General features: G+C 36.2%; 1 protein-coding gene across 2 annotated transcripts in view; it reads left to right on the forward strand.

The window, feature by feature from the left end:
• Positions 1 to 19,151, forward strand: part of LOC101746040 (5-hydroxytryptamine receptor) — a 77,151-nt gene that overhangs the window by 46,113 nt on the left and 11,887 nt on the right. Inside the window, exons 2-3 of one of the 2 annotated variants that reach the window (XM_038012246.2) lie at positions 1,517 to 1,578; positions 9,897 to 10,085. In XM_038012246.2, coding sequence (XP_037868174.1) covers positions 1,536 to 1,578; positions 9,897 to 10,085 — 232 coding nt within the window. In that variant the 5' untranslated portion in view covers positions 1,517 to 1,535. Of the gene's footprint in view, positions 1 to 1,516; positions 1,579 to 9,896; positions 10,086 to 19,151 lie in introns of those variants that run through there. The other variant, NM_001309581.1, reaches the window with a different exon arrangement.

Genomic DNA, 19,151 nt, shown 5'->3' on the forward strand with positions numbered 1-19,151 from the left:
TGAAGATAATGAATAACTTCGTACATAGTTTAGGAAGGGTACGAATGAACGACGCGATATTTGAACATCACTACATAGTATAAAACAAAGTCGCTTTCTCTGTCCCTATATCTGTCCTTATGTATGCTTAAATCTTTAAAACTACGCAACGGATTTTGATGCGCTTTTTTTTAATAGATAGAGTGATCGAAGAGGAAGGTTTATATGTATAATAACATCCATTAAATAGTGGAGAAATCAATAATAAATTACAGTTTCCGAAGCGAAGCGAGGGCGGGTCGTTAGTTTATTATATTATGAAAGTCAAATAATACTACAAACGAATGTAAGTTTAATTCATCTATTCTTGATTGAAGATTGGGATTGACTTTACAATATAATCAAGAGGTTGGATCACGTATCTCAAGATAGACGGGACATTCACGATGTGATGTCCGGTAACTTTGTAATCCGGTTATTAATTTTTGGCGTAATTACTGGTGGTAGGACCTCTTGTGACTCCGGACGGGTAGGTACCGCCACCTTGCCTATTTCTGCCGTGAAGCAGTAATGCGTTTCGGTATGAAGGGCGGGGCAGCCGTTGTAGCTATACTGAAATCTTAGAACTCATATTTCAAGGTGGGTGGCGGCATTTACGTTGTAGATGTATATGGGCTCCAGTAATCACTTAACAGCAGGTGGGATGTGAGCTCGTCCACCCATCTATGCAATAATTTTTTTTTAAAAACTATTTAATACGAGATGGGCCATGAGCACGTTTACTTATCTGTGCCATAAATTATTCTAAATTCACTGCTAAAATTATAAATGACAAGTCGTACTCGCCCGCTTCGCTGGGCATTTCAAATTAACATTATTATTTATTGTCATTATTATTAGGGAGTCCAACACTCATATAAATATTAGCCTATCCATTATGTACATATATTTTCTACATGGATACCAAGTTTAAAGTCATCAACAATCGATGGTTCAGTAGTTATAACGGAACATCCATAAAGACCACTCTAGATTTATGTATTAGTACCTATAGATAATTATAACATGGTACAACGGGACACCAATCCCATAGTGACCTACCAGGCACCTCCTAATGAGTCGACTATTATCAAAGCCGGCAATCTGACTTTTGGACAATGATTGGTAAATCAGAAAAACGAATTATTGACTTTGTATTCCATTGGCAGTCACAAAACTCTTCGGAACGACATCTTAGATAAATAACAGGTTAACTATTAACCTTTATTTAATGCAGGTTTTGAACCCTATTCTTTGAAGGAGACGATTATATTCAAATCAATCTGTATTGACATATCAATAAATTTTTTTTGTCCAAATGCACAGATTGCAACCTTTGATAATAGACGACTCTAATGATGAACTTTGGAGCTAACAGAAAGCTTAAGTGGTTAATAAGCTCATTAATTGAATCCTAAAGCTATACGAGTTCAAAGCGATTTTTTTGTTATAGATTTTATTACTTAATTTATTAATATTAGATTATATTTGGTTTCAGAAGGACGAGCGACAGTAGAATGAATGCGTCTCAACTATCAAGCGAGTTGAACACTACTAACAGTGAGTATTTTCTGCTGATAATGGCCTCTTCTTATGGCCTTTACACTACTTATTTATTTATTTACATAAGTACTGCCACATCACAAACATCTAACATTGAAAATAAATTTAAACTATTTAATTTATGACCTGATGCATGTGACAACAATGGCGTACATAGCATTGGCAATTCATCGGCTCGAAAATTGAATACAATAATAATAATAATAAAACAGTACTATTCGTTGAAATATTAATAAAAATGTCTAAAAATGTCATATCGAAAAGAAGAAAAGAAGAAATGTTAATATAACGTCAAGCAACAACAACACTACAGTGTATAGGGTGACAGAATGTCGTCTTATCATACTGCATAGGGTTATGACATGAGTTTCACGATCGATTGTCGACGTCGCCCAAAACACGTCACCATTACGGATCCTCCCGACCCATTAACGGTGCTTTTAGGTACCACAGGTATCGGTCACCGTCCTCGTCGAAACCGTCGTTTGCGACGAAGGGCTCGACGAGCGAATTAACCCATAGACACTGCCCACTGAGTTTCTCGCCGGATCTTCTCAGTGGGTCGCGTTTCCGATCCGGTTAGGACCAGTGTTAGCAACACTTCCGGTTTGAGCCCCGTGAGTTCATCTACATGTTAGAGTGAAGCTGAAATAGCCTCTCAAGGCTATCAGCATAGGTAGGGAAAAAACGACCGACCGTCTGCCTGATGTCAACTTGAAATAGGTAGGTTTTTTTTTATTGCTTAGATGGATGGACGAAGTTATATCTCCAATAGTATATCCATTCCAACGTGTCATAAGGAGAAATCTTTTCTGCTTATTTTTTTCATGTTTCTTATTCATATACTTCATCCGTCTTTGGTTCTATGATTCGCACTTTATTATCGTATAATTTATTCCTTGAAATTTAGATTTTCAAATACCAAAAAATAAATAAAAACATAACCCATTTTTGTTCGTTTATCTGTATTTTCATCATAATTAATTAGTAAATAAAATTTCATAATAACATATTAATTTCCACCGGTTTATACAATTAACTGCTTCACAGTATTCACTGTCGAAAAACAATATCGTACGATATTATGAAAGACAGAAACATTTTTAAATTTTAAAATTCTTCTTTCTAATTTTATATTTATTTTTGGAATGGTTACCGTAGGTCATGGATATTGACAATCGCAGGATGAGGCCAGATAAGACCAGGCTACTGTCGTATTGAAATACCGTTCGCTAATTCGCGCATTGCTTCTTTCATGATGTTTCAAATGATGACGTGATGTGAATTTCCTTCAGTAACACTATTCGTAAGTTTAATAATGTTCAACTTGGAACGAGGCCAGCGAAGTTGAAGTCTTTAGAACTCCGATGCACTTACAACACGTATGAGCGCATATGGTGCCAAGACTGCTTTGACGTAAAATAGCCGTATTTATCTTCTTGTGATCTAGCGGTAATTATAAATATTTGCTATGTAGTGGTGGGTTAAAATCCACAAAGACCAATTTCGGTGTAAGGAATAGATACAGATTAGATTGCTAGAGACGAGCAGATGAATTCACGGCCCATTGATAGGAGGAATAAACAATACGATGACAGTGCCAAGACCTTAAGACAAGAAGTCGAACTTTCAGTTATGTAGTATGTTCGGTTGTGTAGTCGGCTATTCCAATTTCAGTTCTTGTAGTCATTATTATTAATTCTCAACTCTACAGTGCTGACGTAAGTATTTATTTAATAGTATGGGTATTGCGCCATTTTATGTTAAGTTCAATAATACAAATATTATCAGAGAAGGTTAAACTATTCTTAATTCTCGGGGCGCAGTCGTCACTGCGATGCTTCTATAGTCGATACGACATGTCTACAATTATCGTCAATATTGATTGTACTATCGTTTCGATATCCGTTTTCGCTATTTGACAATAGATAGCGTAACACTTCTCGAATACTCCCGACAGCACTAATTGTTTTCCGCTTCTGCTATTTGATGACAGATGGCGTTACTCATCCCGACATAACAATATGTTTATATTTAAAGATGATAATTATGTTTATATACATCTTTCTGTGATTTCAATAGTACTGATACCATCTTAATCTCTGATGCCCGTTGTCGATTTTCCTCCAATTGTGTGTTTATTTAAGTAGTCGCTAATAATAAAGCTTTTTCAATGGTCCATAGGATCGACTATCGGTCAAAAACAGAAAAAACATAGTGGCAAAGGTCGACTTTTATATAGGCAGTGGAAAGTTCGAAAATATACTTGCATATTTCAACTCTTTGCATACCTTGATTATATTTTTTTATTTTTTATTTATTGCTTAGATGTGTGGACGAGCTCACAGCCCACCTGGTGTTAAGTGGTTACTGGAGCCGATAGACATCTACAACGTAAATGCGCCACACACCTTGAGATATAGTTCTAAGGTCTCAGTACTGTCACAGCGGCTGCCCCACCCTTCAAACCGAAACGCATTACTGCTTCACGGCAGAAATAGGCGGGGCTTTGGTACCTACCCGCGGACTCACAAGAGGTCCTACCACCAGTAATTACGCAAATTATAATTTTGCGGGTTTGATTTTTATTGCACGATGTTATTCCTTCACCGTGGAAGTCATTCGTGAACATTTGTTGAGTACGTGTTTCATTAGAAAAATTGGTACCCGCCAGCGAGATTCGAACACCAGTGCATCGCTCGATACGAATGCACCGGACGTCTTATCCTTTAGGCCACGACGACTTCTAAATATTGGATATTCACTGTTATATTCATATTATACAATATCTATCTATTATATTCCACATGCCCAAGGACAACCAGATCATTACATTAAGAGCCTGCTCGCGTATCCGACAAATCACCCAGTCAAAGAGAGCTTAAGTCTTAAAGAGTATCAGGGCGCATCGCACTGGATCGACTTGTTCAAGAACTCGCACGTACGTGACTTGAATGCATTGTGCCAATTTGCGGAAAGACGAGTTGGATGGAACCTTTACCTCGATCGTTCGGTACAACTTGACAATTACAGCACTATTTTATTGTCCATTTAACCACTAATAGTGTAGATCTGTAGTGAAAGAAAATTATTAATAACTAGCGGCACGCTCAGGCTTCGCTCGGGTCTTTAAAAAAATTTTCAAAATAAGAAATTATAATACACACACATTAACCCTTATATTTGCGTCAGGTTACTAAAAATAGAAAATTATAAAGGTAGTTTGAATAAATATTATAATTTTAATGAAATTTTATTTTCATTTAAATAATATTTGATTTTATCTATTTTTTTATTATTTAAATATCATTATTTTTCTAATTTTCGTAACATTATTGGAGTTTTAGTAAGGATCCCTAATTTAAAAAAAAAAGGATTATAGCCTATGTCACTCGGGGATAGTGTAGCTTCCAAACAGTGAAAAAATTTTTCAAATCGGCTCAGTAGTTTCGGAGCCTATTCAATACAAACAAACAAATCTTTCCTCTTTATAATATTAGTATAGATGAATCGAATAGATCTGAGTTTTCCAGCATCCACAAAAGTATGTTAGTTAAACTGTGACTTCAAAGAAGTTTATATTTAAATTCGCGAATTAAATTCATTGACCTGCTCCAGGTATTACTTTTTCATCGATTGCCTTGCCTCTACCTCGATCACAGACTGACTATATCTCGTATTTGCCGCTGCAAATCGCCTAGACATCTCTCTCTTTTCGCTTTGTCAATAATGAGATGCTTTTCAAGTTTATTTGTCTGTCTTTCTGACAATGTGAGAAAAAACTCTAGGACTCTACGTAGACATGAGTCCGCGCGGGTGGGTACCACCGCCCTGCCTATTTCGGCCGTGAAGCAGTAATAAGTTTCGGTTTGAAGGGTGGGGCAGCCGTTGTAACTATACTGAGACCCTTAGAACTTATATCTCAAGGTCGGTGGCGCATTTGCGTTGTGGATGTCTATGGGCTCCAGTAACCACTTAACACCAGGTGGGCTGTGAACTCGTCCACCCACCTAAGCAATAAAAAAAAAACATATGTATGAATAAGACAGATAAATTATAGTGTCTCTAGAAATGGTCTCGTAATTTCAAACTATTTGCATTTACGAGTAAAAATAATTATTCAATTACTTTTATATCGTATAGGTGTTCCGTGGATTTCAATGAAAAAAAAAACCGTAGATATTAAAAAGCAATTTTACGACTTTCAGGACACGTCCCTTAAAATTCAGTATCTTTACTTTGTAGAGTCCAGGAGAAATCTTGCACAACTGGAAGCAAAATGGCTGCAGTTTGAAAAGTACAAATAGTTTACGATCCTTTCCGAAATTTCCATACTTTTCCTACATTGCATTTGTACTCTAGTTACCACTTAAAACTAGATAACCGTGAGCTTGTCGACCCGAGCATAGTAAAATAATACACCGCCGCTTATTTTGCACTCGGATTCAGAATCTTTTATACGAAAGTAATATTTCTACATAATACGCTCTTTGGCTTGTGCAAGATTACATTAAGAGCTGATTAAGAAGTTTGAAGTTCTTATGTCATAATAAATGTGTTTTGAAGTATGAAAAAATACGTTTCTTACTAGTGGTTAAGACGTATTGTCTACGGTTAAATAAAACATACAAATGTATAAGTCTAATTATATGTAGGTACTGGCGGACCCGGCGAACTTTGTTCCGCCACACAGTTTGTTTTAAACACGTCAACTTCAAAATTCTACTATAATTAACCATAGACTATATTACGTTTAGCTGTCAGTTGCGTTTTGTTATTACATATCAATTGCCTTTTTTTATACCACGTTTTATGTCACGTCCCACGGGAACGTGATAAAAAGTATCCTATGTCCTTCTCCTGGTTCTAAGCTATCTCCCCACCAATTTTCAGCCAAATCAGTTCAGCCATTCTTGAGTTATAAATAGTGTAACTAACACGACTTTCTTTTATATATATAAGATAGTTTATCATTTATTATAAATATTTTATTATATTGTACAATTTTATGTACGGCGTTGTATGCTATCTATACATATGTTTTTTTATACTATTATTATTTTTAAATAAAGCAACGCACCTCCCACAATACTCTCCACACCTCCCTTGGTTGACTGGTTGAGAATTCCTCAAGCATTAAGTCCGCAGCCGTGTTATTGACCATGTAATTACTGGTGGTAGGACCTCTTGTGAGTCCGCACGGGTAGGTACCACCTCCCTGCCTATTTCAGCCGTGAAGCAGTAATGCGTTTCGGTTTGAAGGGTGGGGCAGCCGTTGTAACTATACTGAGACCTTAGAACTTATATCTCACGGTGCGTGGCGCATTTACGTTGTAGATATCTATGGGTTCCAGTAACCACTTAACACCAGGTGGGCTGTGAGCTCGTCCGCTCATCAAAGCAATAAATAAAAAAAGAAAAAAAAACATGAACTGAAATAAATTAATAAAAGGTTACGGCAGCCAGTAGAAATCATAATATCAATGTTGGCTCGTATTTTAATTGAAAAGAGTTAACCTTTTTAATAAAAGTATAATACTCATAGATATCACAATGGAAATACCTAATTAGTGTCCCAGAAAGTTTTCCGAAAAAGGATTTTACTAAAATTTCGAACATGTCCCGCGGGAGCTTAAGGGATCACTCTTGGACCCTTCCAAGAGAGATATATTTTCATTTTACCCCCATGAATGGCCCTATCAATACCTGTATACCCTGTAACCCTTAGCTGTTGTTGTATCCTGAAATAAAATTTGCCGAAAAGGGTTTCGTCAGCTGTTTTTTATTGTATAGTGAGTGGATTATCGTCGGAGGGCTTCGAGAAGGTTGAATATTAAAATGTGACGTCGCGACCCGAAATTCTCATTTCTTGAGAAACTCGATATTATATTTTTCGTCCATTGTGCCCGATTTTTATTTAAGACTAGTTGATCTGGCAGACTACGTAGTGCCTTAATCGATAAATAAAAGACCCAGTTTCGTATAAAATAAACTTAAAACAAACAAAAGGAATCCGTCCGACGGGGGACACATCAAAGGAAAAACAAAATTGTTATTTTTATAGTGTTATTTATTATGTTATAAATAATGTATATACAAACAACCTAATAAATGAATAAAAATAATAATTATTTAGGTAAAGCTACTAATAAATAGAAAATCTGTGTTAGCTCACCGCCGGTTGGCAGAATTATTGAATTCCGAACATTTTCATATTTATATAACTTTTTAAACCTTCTCTGGACCTTCACAAATAATACAAGACCAAAATTAGCCAAATCGGTCCAGCCGTGCTCGAGTTTTAGCGAGACTAACGAACGAGTAACGAACAGCAATTCATTTTTATATATATAGATTCGATCGTCATTTGTTGGTTACGTCTCAAAATAGTAGTATTAATCGTTAAGTTCTTACTTATACCCATCGAAGGTTGAGAGGCTATTATATTTAAGCGACATATATGCAGCTTTGCAGGAGAGACATTTAAAATCTAAAAAAAAAAAACATATATCATAACAAAAAAAAAAATTCGGCTTTTTGAATGGGGTAAGCTTCATTGAAGCTCAATTAAAAACGGACCTTTAATTATCTATATATTAATACGTGGAGCAAAAACTTTGTACCCCTTTTTACGAAAATTGCGCGGACGGAGGAGTATGAAATTTTCCACACTTGTAGGCAATATAGAGAAAAAGTGCAGAATTCCAAAAATTTATTAAAATTATGCATTAATAATAAATTAAATCAATAAAAATAACATGCATGAAGGGGATACGATACAATTTGTTAATTTTGAGAAAACGGGAAACAAAATTTTGTTACCTGTAATTTTTCTTCGTACATAACTTCTTCATCACATGCAGTTTCTAAAAATTTAGGCCCGGAGTTTTAAGGTCTAATATGGCCTATAGGCATATGGCAAATTCATTCTATTTAAAAACTCAAAAATCTTAAAAACGGTTCTTAGCCCCTTCATCCACTCATGTCTTCAATTATTCTCACTATTCCCAGACCCCCCGTATTATAAGTGCTTTTATTAAGTTTATAACTACTAACTCTATAAAATTATATGTAGTGCATTATTCTCTGTACATAATCTTTATTATAATATGTGAGTTTATAGTAACATTAATTTTGTGTTACTCCCAGGCACAATTATTATTGCCAAAATTGGATACTTTTCACAATATAAAGTGTGTTTAAATAGCTCGACAATGTTCCATGTGTAATCATAACACGACACTGGCAGAAATTGCTGAAAGTATCGGCAGATAGCCATAAAAAAAAAATTTGTTACATTTTGCGTGGAATTAATGGATAAAGTAATCATACCTTGGAATTTTCCGTGCTTCGTGTCTGTGCTTGTGGCTGGCTAATTTCAAGTTGCAGTTTCCAAATACTACACTAAATCCGTAGACCTAACTGTTGACATGGTGAGATTTCAATAAAATGAGACCAGTTATATTAAGATAGTATATTAATTGAATAAAGAAAAAGGAGCCATTGCAGGTATCTTATATTATGTGCATAGTAGATGGCAATAAAACTAACATGAATAAGGTTATAGTTTTTTTTTATCGCTTAGATAGTAAATGAGCTCACAGCCCACCTGGTGTTAAATGGTTACTGGAGCCCATAGACATCTACAACATAAATGCGCCACCCATCTTAAGATAGAAGTTCTAAGGTCTCGGTATAGTTACAACGGCTGCCCCACCCTTCAAACCGAAACGCATTACTGCTGCACGGCAGAAATAGGTAGGGTGGTGGTACTTACCCGTGCGGACTCACAAGAGGTCCTACCACCAGTTACATGAATAAGATTATAATGTTACCATAGATTACAACACTAACTTCATTATATTAACCCAGCTTTCGATAGCATCTCTTTCACATCAATTCTCAAAAATTTAACTTAACACCATCTCAGCTAGCATTGTCTCCGGCTTTGCATAGATCGCTCGCCGTCGGAATCTGAGCATTCCTATGCTTCCTATAGTCTGCTAATGAAATTCTTTTAGTTCATTGAACCTGATCTGATGTTCTCTGGTGACGAAAACCAGCTATTAAATCAAATCAAATCAAATCAAAAAAAATATCCTCATATACATACTTGTTGAACGTCAAATAGAACTACCGCCAATTCACAAAAACTAGCCTCCGTCCTCAGAAGAACTGGCAAGAAACTCAGCGGGAATATCTTTTTTCTTTTTTTTTAATATTAGATTTTCTTTTTTAATATTCATTTTTACAATGAGAATTATAAACGTAACGTTAAAGCTTCAGAAGTAGCTCTAACTAAGCTCGTTTTACAGATGACGTCGCATATCCGACCTCTGAGTGGTTCGACGCGAACTGCTCCTGGGTGGAAGTGGTATCGTGGGGCTGCAACACTACGGTCAACAGCACAGCAAGCAACTCCACGAGCAGTGACGTCACGTCGCTCGTCCTTATGGCTGTCACCTCTGTAGTTCTCGCTCTCATCATCTTAGCTACTATCGTTGGTGAGTGCAGTTTTGATTTTCGACTAAACTAGGGATACTTAGGGTTGTGCGAAATAAAGTTTTCTTAACATAATTAAAAGAAAAATTAAAGCTTACTTCAAGAAGGAAATACAGTAATAAAACTTAACAAAGAAACAGCCTAGAGAGTCTACCAATTTTTTAAAATCGGCCCACATATATCACATAAATCGATGAACATATAATCCATAAAAAATACATACAGTCGTACCCAGTCTCTTCTTTTCTTGAAATCAGTTATAATGAAACTAATCCAATAATACGGCTTTGGAATGAGCTTCTCTCCGTGGTTTTCCCGAGCCCTATGACATATCTATCCTTCTTTAAACGAGTCTTGTGGAGAGTACTTAAGGGTAGGTAGCGGCTTGACTCTGCCCCAGGCATTGCTGAAGACCATGGGCGACGGTAACCACTCACCATCAGCTGGACCGTACGCTCGCCTGACTACACGGGCAATAAAATAAAATAAAAATAACCCAACATAAGATGTCTCCCAGTGATATTCATATCAGAAACACCTACGAGAAAATTTAAATACATGTTTTTTTTATTTCGTAGATGGATGGACGAGCTCACAGCCGGTGTTAAGTAGTTACCGAAGCCCGTAGACATCTACAACGTTAATGCCGCCACCCACCTTGAGATATGAGTTCTAATGTCTCAGTATAGTTACAACGACTGCCCTACGAATAAATAAGACTTATTATTTATTCGTAGCGACTGCCCCACCCTTTAAGCCGAAACGCATTACTATTTCACGATGAATATAGGCAGGGTAGTGGAACCTACCCGTGTGGACTCATAACAGGTTGTACCAGTCCTATCAGTACATCTAGACCGAATACCAAATCTTTAACGTAGTCTGCGACCGGGAATCGAAATCGGACACCAAACCACAGTAATCAGAATCAGAACCAGTAATTACTAGACCGACATAGCGTTCAATGAAGCAATATGTTATAACAGTAGGTACTTTAAGATTGTGGTCTTTCCGAAATCTGTCTCGATATGGCGATGCAGGAGTTGACATACTAACTTACAGACTCAGCACGTAAAAGCACGTCTAGCTATTAAAAAAACGGGATAATAGATTCACAAACTGAATTATAAGTCTAATTGCTTCTGATGATCGAGACGTTATGATATTAGCTCCAATCTGCTCCATTTAAAGAAAAGCATTTGTTCCTTTCCTATTCGTTGGTAGCCTATGAAGCTATTCCAGCTTAACCTAAGAGAATTTGCTACTTTAGCCTTAGCATGCGCAGTGCTTCGCAGAATCTACCACTGGAACGGAATCGCGACCCACTGAGAAGATCCGGCGAGAAACTCAGTGAGCTGTGTCTATGGTGGAAAGCACAATGAGACAGAACGGCAAGGACAGTGCTTGGAGTACCGCCGTTTCATGCAACTTAACCATCCTATGACAAATAAGTCCACGGCCTAAGCTAATGATATAAGAAGGATAATATTTTTTGGCATGGTATCTCATTAACAGAAATAAAAGCGCCACTTATAACCGTATTCGTCGAACTCTTTGTCGAGTTCGACGTGTAACCTAACCCATGAATCAGCTCGCTGAGTTTCTCGCCGGATCTTCTCAGCGGGTCGCGATTCATTCGCGAAGCAGTTGCTCTTGAGTTGCTAGGTCTTCTTCGGAGGCGCTCGGGCAGTTGTTAGCAAATCCCACCCCTCCTGGCTGAGCTTTTGCTCGCCTACCTGTCCTGGTGAAACTGGAAAGGCCTCCGGGCCACTAGTAATCCTTCAATCCTAAAAAATATAAAAATAAGTGCCACTCCTACCTAATCGTGTGAGAGCAGAATAAGCCTCACTACTACAAATAAACAAAAACAAAAAACACGTGTGGTACTCGGGGATTGCCGCAGTAAAGCAATTGCATAGCATTCTTTATCAACTTACGCAATTATAATTAGACAATAATAATTAAATATTAAAACAATAATAAAATAAGACCACGCTATATTTATAAACATTAACAAAAGCAAAAAAATTATTGTCCCCTTCACACTCATAAGCTAGACCGCGCGAGAGAGAAATGGGCAGAGATTTCATGATGCGCATCAGTTCAACGTCGCGCCGCCCGCTTATTCACAAACACTACACAAGTGCAACTTGTGAATGTGTTGAACGCGAGCTACATGGTAGGCGGAGTAGGTAGTGTGTTAGGTTTTATTTTCATTACGGAATTTATTGATTCGGTCGCCGCGCTCAAAGCCCGCGATAAAAGTTGTGGAAGAGCTTAAAACTTTTTAACACGTTGACACAGTTATAAATTCAACCATAAATACTAACGTCTCATATTACATCCGTCTCATATTACACAAAAACTCGTGAAAAATTACTAAACAAAAAAAAACATTTTATAAACAGAAGAGAAAATGATACGCGCTTTATCATTGTCTATTTACATCGACAAAGTTATGTGGTTATTGCCATCAGATGAACTGCAAGTCGTAATGAAACACGCTCGTTTGTCCACTTTTTTCTAATCAAAGTCGTGTAAAAGAAAGCTTTTGGCTCCGAGAAAGCGGATATCGCTGGCGGACAGCCAAAATGAAGTGACCACGTTCTTCAAGACATACTACGTATTATTATTATTGTTGATATTTATTACTTACACGTATAACTAGTTGTTAGAAAATAGAAAAAAAAATACTTCAAATGAAAAAGATAGCAGAGAAAACCCTAAAGGTTACAAAGATACCGAAAACTACAATAATGCTAATTTGTTAGATACCTATGTAACGTAACTATTTTAACATAATTTTAGGCCACTTAAAAGGCAATTTGGATAAATATCAACGATTGATGACAATATAATATCAAGGATCACTATGATCACAAAAAATCGATGGTTTTAGCTGGGATTTCTATTTAATATATTAATGTTAACAATTTTATTTAATTGTACATTAAGCCCTTTATTTAATTGTACCCTTGCTCATATTAACAAATGTTCACGATTTACTTCCATGGTGAAAGAATAACATCGTGTAATAAAAATGAAACTCGCAAAATTATAATTTGCGTAATTACCGGTGGTAGGACCTCTTGTGAGTCTGCACGGGTAGGTACCACCACCCTGCCTAATTCTGCCGTGAAGCAGTAATGCGTTTCGGCGTGAAGGGTGGGGCAGCCGTTGTAACTATACCGAGACCTTAGAACTCATATCTCAAGTTGGGCGGCGCATTTACGCTGTAAATGTCTATGGGCCCGGTAACCACTTAACACCAGGTGGGCTGTGAGCTCGTCCACCCATCTAAGCAATGAAAAAAAAAACGAACGACGGCGACTACTTACTAACAAACTAGCCCTATGCTTGCTTAACTTTGAAAACGACGACATTATTTTCTCCTCTGAAAATATCATACGGGTAAAAACAGAAGCGGACGGAAAATATTGCGATGAAAAAAATAACCTGGAAATTAATAACAAACTCCGCTTTGATGGATAGGTTTCCTTAGCGGCGACATTTTTTTTTTTTCTCTCGATGTTATTAAAATTTCAGAACCTCAACATTGATTGAACGAGGATAATGCGTATCGTTTTATTAGAAATCTGCTATTAATAACCTTTTTATTTTTGACGTTTTATATTACTAGAGGTCCCGCAGTAGTCGAAATTCGACTATAATTAATTGGAATTGTAAGTTTGTACACTATTATGATTGTATTTTATACTTGTATAATCACAAATTTCGCCAAGGCCACTCTATAAAAAAATATTAATAAAGACAAACAATATTTAATTTTAATCTGTTCTCAATTTGACAACAGACGTCAAGAACAAAAGTTTGACAATAAATAGTATGCATGCGTGTGTGCGTCAAATACATGGTATGTAGTGTGTGTAATGTTTTCTTTATTTATTTAATGTATCTTTTATGCATTATTAAAAAAAAAATATAGCATTGTGCACTTCTTCTCTATATTCTCCATAAGTGTAGAAAATTTCATACTCCTCCGTCCGTGCAATTTTCGTAAAAAGGGAGACAAAGTTTTTGCTTCACGTATTAATATATAGATTATATGTAAACGGAACGTTAAGATGTGAGTGAGAGATTAACGTAAGAAAGGGAGAAAACAACGAAAGAAAAAAACAAAATAGCGGGAATGATTGACGAAGTGATGTATAATATGTACAGTGGTCAATTTTTTTTTGAGTTATATTAATAGAAAAGATAGCCGTACTCGCCCGCTTCGCCGGGCATTTAAAATTAACATTATTATTTATTGTCATTATTATTAGGGAGTCTGACACTTATATAAATGTTAACCTATCCATTAAGTACATGTATTTTCTATCTACCTACATCTACCTACTACCTACCTATCTATATAATCTACCTTGATGCGGTATCTATATCCAGTCCGCCCCAAAATAGTTTAGTCAATTCTTTTCACTGAACTTCACACTTGACGAAAACATGTAAATGTATTATTGTATAGCAGCTGTCAACGCGGATGCATCGCTCACTCAAGTAGGAGAGAGACAGATGTCGAACGCTGCCGAACGCGGAGGCCGATTGTGCCTCTTTGTCGCTCGTTGCGCGCTCTCGCTTGCACTTCAAGCCTTAAATGGAACGCCTCAGAGCGAGGTAACGCCGCATGAGTCATGTTTTTTCGTGCGTGCAGCCGGCTCCATCGAATTATAAGACGTTGTCACGTCAAAAAAAAAACTGATATCGAAACTACGGCCAAAGGGCCTATAAAGAACACGAGGGGACCTCTCATATCGCCTCAGAATTCGGGTAAATAGTAACCTCAGCCGACACCCACCTGTCCGAATACATAGAAGCGTGCATTTTATCACGAAAAAGGGCCCGACGATTTATGTGCCGATAACGTTTTTATGCTTTCACGAATAACGAATATATTTGCGAATCGCAGTAAAGACGAAGGTCGCCGCTACCGATACGGTATTATGACCGGTATGGGGAATTTGTAATTCTTAATTGAAAATTGAAACCCGATGTTCGGGGCAATGATTTAGATATTTAACAGATTTGAATATATATTCGTAAGATTCGTGATAACACCTAATGATCTCTCAACACTAGTCCGCGGCATCTGTTCACGACTTAACCTAACCTAATCTATCCTAAGAATGAGGGAGCCTGGAGATCAGTAATACAGGTCTTTGAACCTAGTACAGACTTCAGCTCTTTCAAAGGGTTACAAAATAAATTGTAAGGTTAATTTCCATTTGCATTTGTACTATACCTTTAAGAGAGAAATAAATAAATTATTATTATTATTATTAAGAGTTGCGACAGTGGCTACTAAACTCGGACTAATTTATATCGATATTTAAATTCCGTTTCAAGCCTTTTATTAAGAAATTCGGCTTCTTCTCTATCGGGACAATGATTTAGATATTTAGCAGATTTGAATATATATTCGTAAGAGTTGCGACAGTAGACTCGGTAATTTTTATCGATATCTAAATTCCATTTCAAGCCTTTTACAATTAAGAAATTCGACTATGTTTCTGTATCGCTTCGTTTCGAACTTACGGCCTACTTAGTGTTCAATCTGAGCCCAAAGACATCAACAATGTTAATGCAGCCGATATAAGTTCGAAGCCTCAGATTTAGAGTCCAACGGCTGTCCCGTCCCGAATCGCGTTACTGCATCACAGAAACAGAAACAGAAATAGGTAGGGAAGTAGTGCCTACCTGTTTGGACTCACAAGACGCCTTTTTATCAGTTACGATTATAATCAAATAATGTCATTGAAGTAATATGTAATTGTTTCGTGAAGACAGTTAGCATAAACCAGACAATCACTCAGATAATCACTACCGTGCTTGTAGTAATTCTTGTAGCTCATTACATTTATCTTAAAGAGAGTTCACGCTGGGTTTTTTATGTTCCTTTTCACAATTATTGAAGAGGTTCTTCCAAAATTAATTTAAGCAATAATAATATATCCTTTATTATTAAAACAATATTACGACGATGCGTATACGCACGTCATTATTATAACAATCAAGATTAATAATTGTTCTGTGATATTTTTTTCTGTAAGTTTCATACTCTTGAATGCAATGATCTCACAACCTTATCAATAAAATTATATAATATCTTTTTCTTCAGTTTTTTTTTTATTGCTTAGATGGGTGGACGAGCTCACAGCCCACCTGATGTTAAGTGGTTACTGGAGCCCATAGACATCTACAACGTAAATGCGCCACCTATCTTTTCGCGACTCATACACATAATTAAACTAATTTTACGCATTAATCCCCCGTTTCTTTTTTAACGCTAGATCAAACCATAAACAAAGTTTTAATTACATTAGTGATAGCTAAGAAAAACACATGGTTCTTATCCCGTAAGAACTGATAGAATAAAACGTGATCTAATGGTCTTGGCGACGACACCATTTCGTGAATCTAGATTGAGTGAACGATTGAGCTAGAGCTCGAAAAATGGGAATGGCATATACGATAAGCGGAAATTTACTGGATTTTGGGTTAAACTAGAGGTTTTCTTCTTAAATGTAACAAAGATTCGGGATCCATATTAATGCATTATTATCCTATTTTTATTGCTTTCATTTGGGAAGACTATATCATAACCGACCTGATGTTAAGTGATTACCGGGGCCTTAGATCATCAGAAGCAACATCCTGAGACTCAAAATCTGTCCACACTTTAAACTGGAACGCATGATTGCTTTCCCGTAGAAATAGGCAGGATGCCCATGCGTATATGATGATGATATGATTGTTTCGCGCAGTGGACTGTATTTTGTGCTAGGTCGCTGGCTAGCTTCAATAAAACTCGACTTAGAAAGAGCGCGTTTTATTTCTCTTAGTACACAATACAACAAACATGCTAAGTACGAATTTTTGTAGAACTACAACGACTACTGTTGCCACATTAGAAACATGTTGTAATATAAACATAGGTATATTATAAACATAATAATAATATATTATATTAATGTTATGTTATGTTTGCCCTAAACAAAGACGACACTCATGTTAGCTCACATACGCTTTTCATAGAACTAGTGACTAGTAGCGTTATTTAATCATTAAGTATTTAAGTATCTATATATTAATACGTGAAGCAATAACTTTGTATCCCTTTTTACGAAAATTGCGCGGACGGAGGAGTATGAAATTTTCCACACTTATAGAGAATATAGAGAAGAAGTGCACAATGCTAATATTTTTTTAAAATAATGAACAAAAACACATTAAATCAATAAAGAAAACATTACACACACTACCATTTATTTGACATACACACATATACTCTTTGTTTTTTGTCAAACTGTTGTTATTGCTTAAAGTCTGTAGTTAAATTGAGAATAGGTTAGTATTGTTTATCTTTAATATTAAGAGTATTTGTTTATAGTGTAGTCTTGGCGAAATCTGTAGCAATAGGACCATAATAATGTGGAAACTTATAATTTCAATTAACTATAGTCGAATTTCGACGACTGCGAGACCACTAGTTATAATATATACTCTTCGTTCTCCGGTAAATCCCTTTGTCACCACCGACGGAAAAGCTGATTGTTCCATTTCGGAACAACATACATAGGTCTTTACAAAATAGTGTTTGAATATTTGTATCCTAGCCCCAAATCATCAATTTCATTTTTACAATATTATTTTTCGAACGATAATATCACTATTGGAAACATTCGGAGATTATTATCGATGTTGATGAGATGAGTTTGCGTAAAAAAATCCTAAATATCTCGTACCTACTTAATTTTTTTTTGTCAGATAAACAAAAGCGGAATTTACTAGCTTACCTAGCCTGGTGTGGTTGTGGCAGAATCTGGCACAATCACAACTTCCCTAACCATCATGAGTTTTTGTACATAATAATATAGATATTCATAATACCAACATTCGGAGTATTGGTCTATCGAAATATGACGCTCGTTCGGTGGAAGATCTTTTATTATGTCAAAAATGAACCACGATATAGTCATCTACAAAATATACTAATTGGTACACACTAATATAGAAACTCTTGTGAGTCCGCGCGGGTAGGTACCACCACCCTGCCTATTTCTGCCGTGAAGCAGTAATACGTTTCGGTTTGAAGGGTAGGGCAGCCGTTGTAACTATACTTGAGACCTTAGAACTTATATCTCAAGCTGGGTGGCGCATTTACGTCGTAGATGTCTATGGGCTCCAGTAACCACCAGTTAGCACCAGGTGGGCTATAAAAAAAAGAAAAAAAAAAAAACCTAATAATAAAAGGACTAGATCGCCGAATGATTTGACTAGAAAATACTGTTTTTTGGTATTCGTAACCCGAATACGCATTTAATTGACGATTCACTTAACGAAAAAACTAATTAATTTCCTTTTGTACAATTCATCAAAAGACAAAGGTAGATTAATATTAATTTAAGAACGTTTCCAAACAGATTCCGAGTGCCATCAGGCCTTACAGCATTCATAGTTAATTACGAACACAAAAGTAATAATTAAGATGGAATGAAAAATAATTCTGTGTAATTACTGGCCTCTTCCCCGGCCCCGTGGAAGAGGAACAATTAAAAAATAAAACACAAAATTAAACGCTTTGCGGAATGTCGGATGAAAAAGTTTTCATAATTTTTTGCGGTTTCTCTTATAAACAGGTCTTGTTGTAGTTGAAACTTTCAAAGCTTTATTTAAATCTTACGACCGGAAACTCTAAAATGCATTTTTTTGAACTCTCCTTTTTTTCAGTCTAATTATTTCGTATTGTAATTATGTTGTATACTGTCTCGATATATTGATGCGTATAGTAATCAAAAATATTTTCTGCTTTGTAACACAAAAATCGTGTCATTCACGTAGTGTTTGTACCAAGAAAGCCATCGAAGCAATGACGCAGATAACCCTAAGAAACCCATTCTAAAATATTTGAGCATAGGAACTGACTATAGAAATTACAATCGTATTATAAAAGATGATTGACTTGTAATGGCATATCTGAATAAGCTTCATATTTTTAAGCGCTCTTATATTAATTTACAAAACATATGATAATCTCGAAGGCTCTATCG

The sequence above is a fragment of the Bombyx mori genome, chromosome 8 (genome assembly GCF_030269925.1).
Source record: "Bombyx mori chromosome 8, ASM3026992v2".
NCBI classification, from domain to species: domain Eukaryota; kingdom Metazoa; phylum Arthropoda; class Insecta; order Lepidoptera; family Bombycidae; genus Bombyx; species Bombyx mori.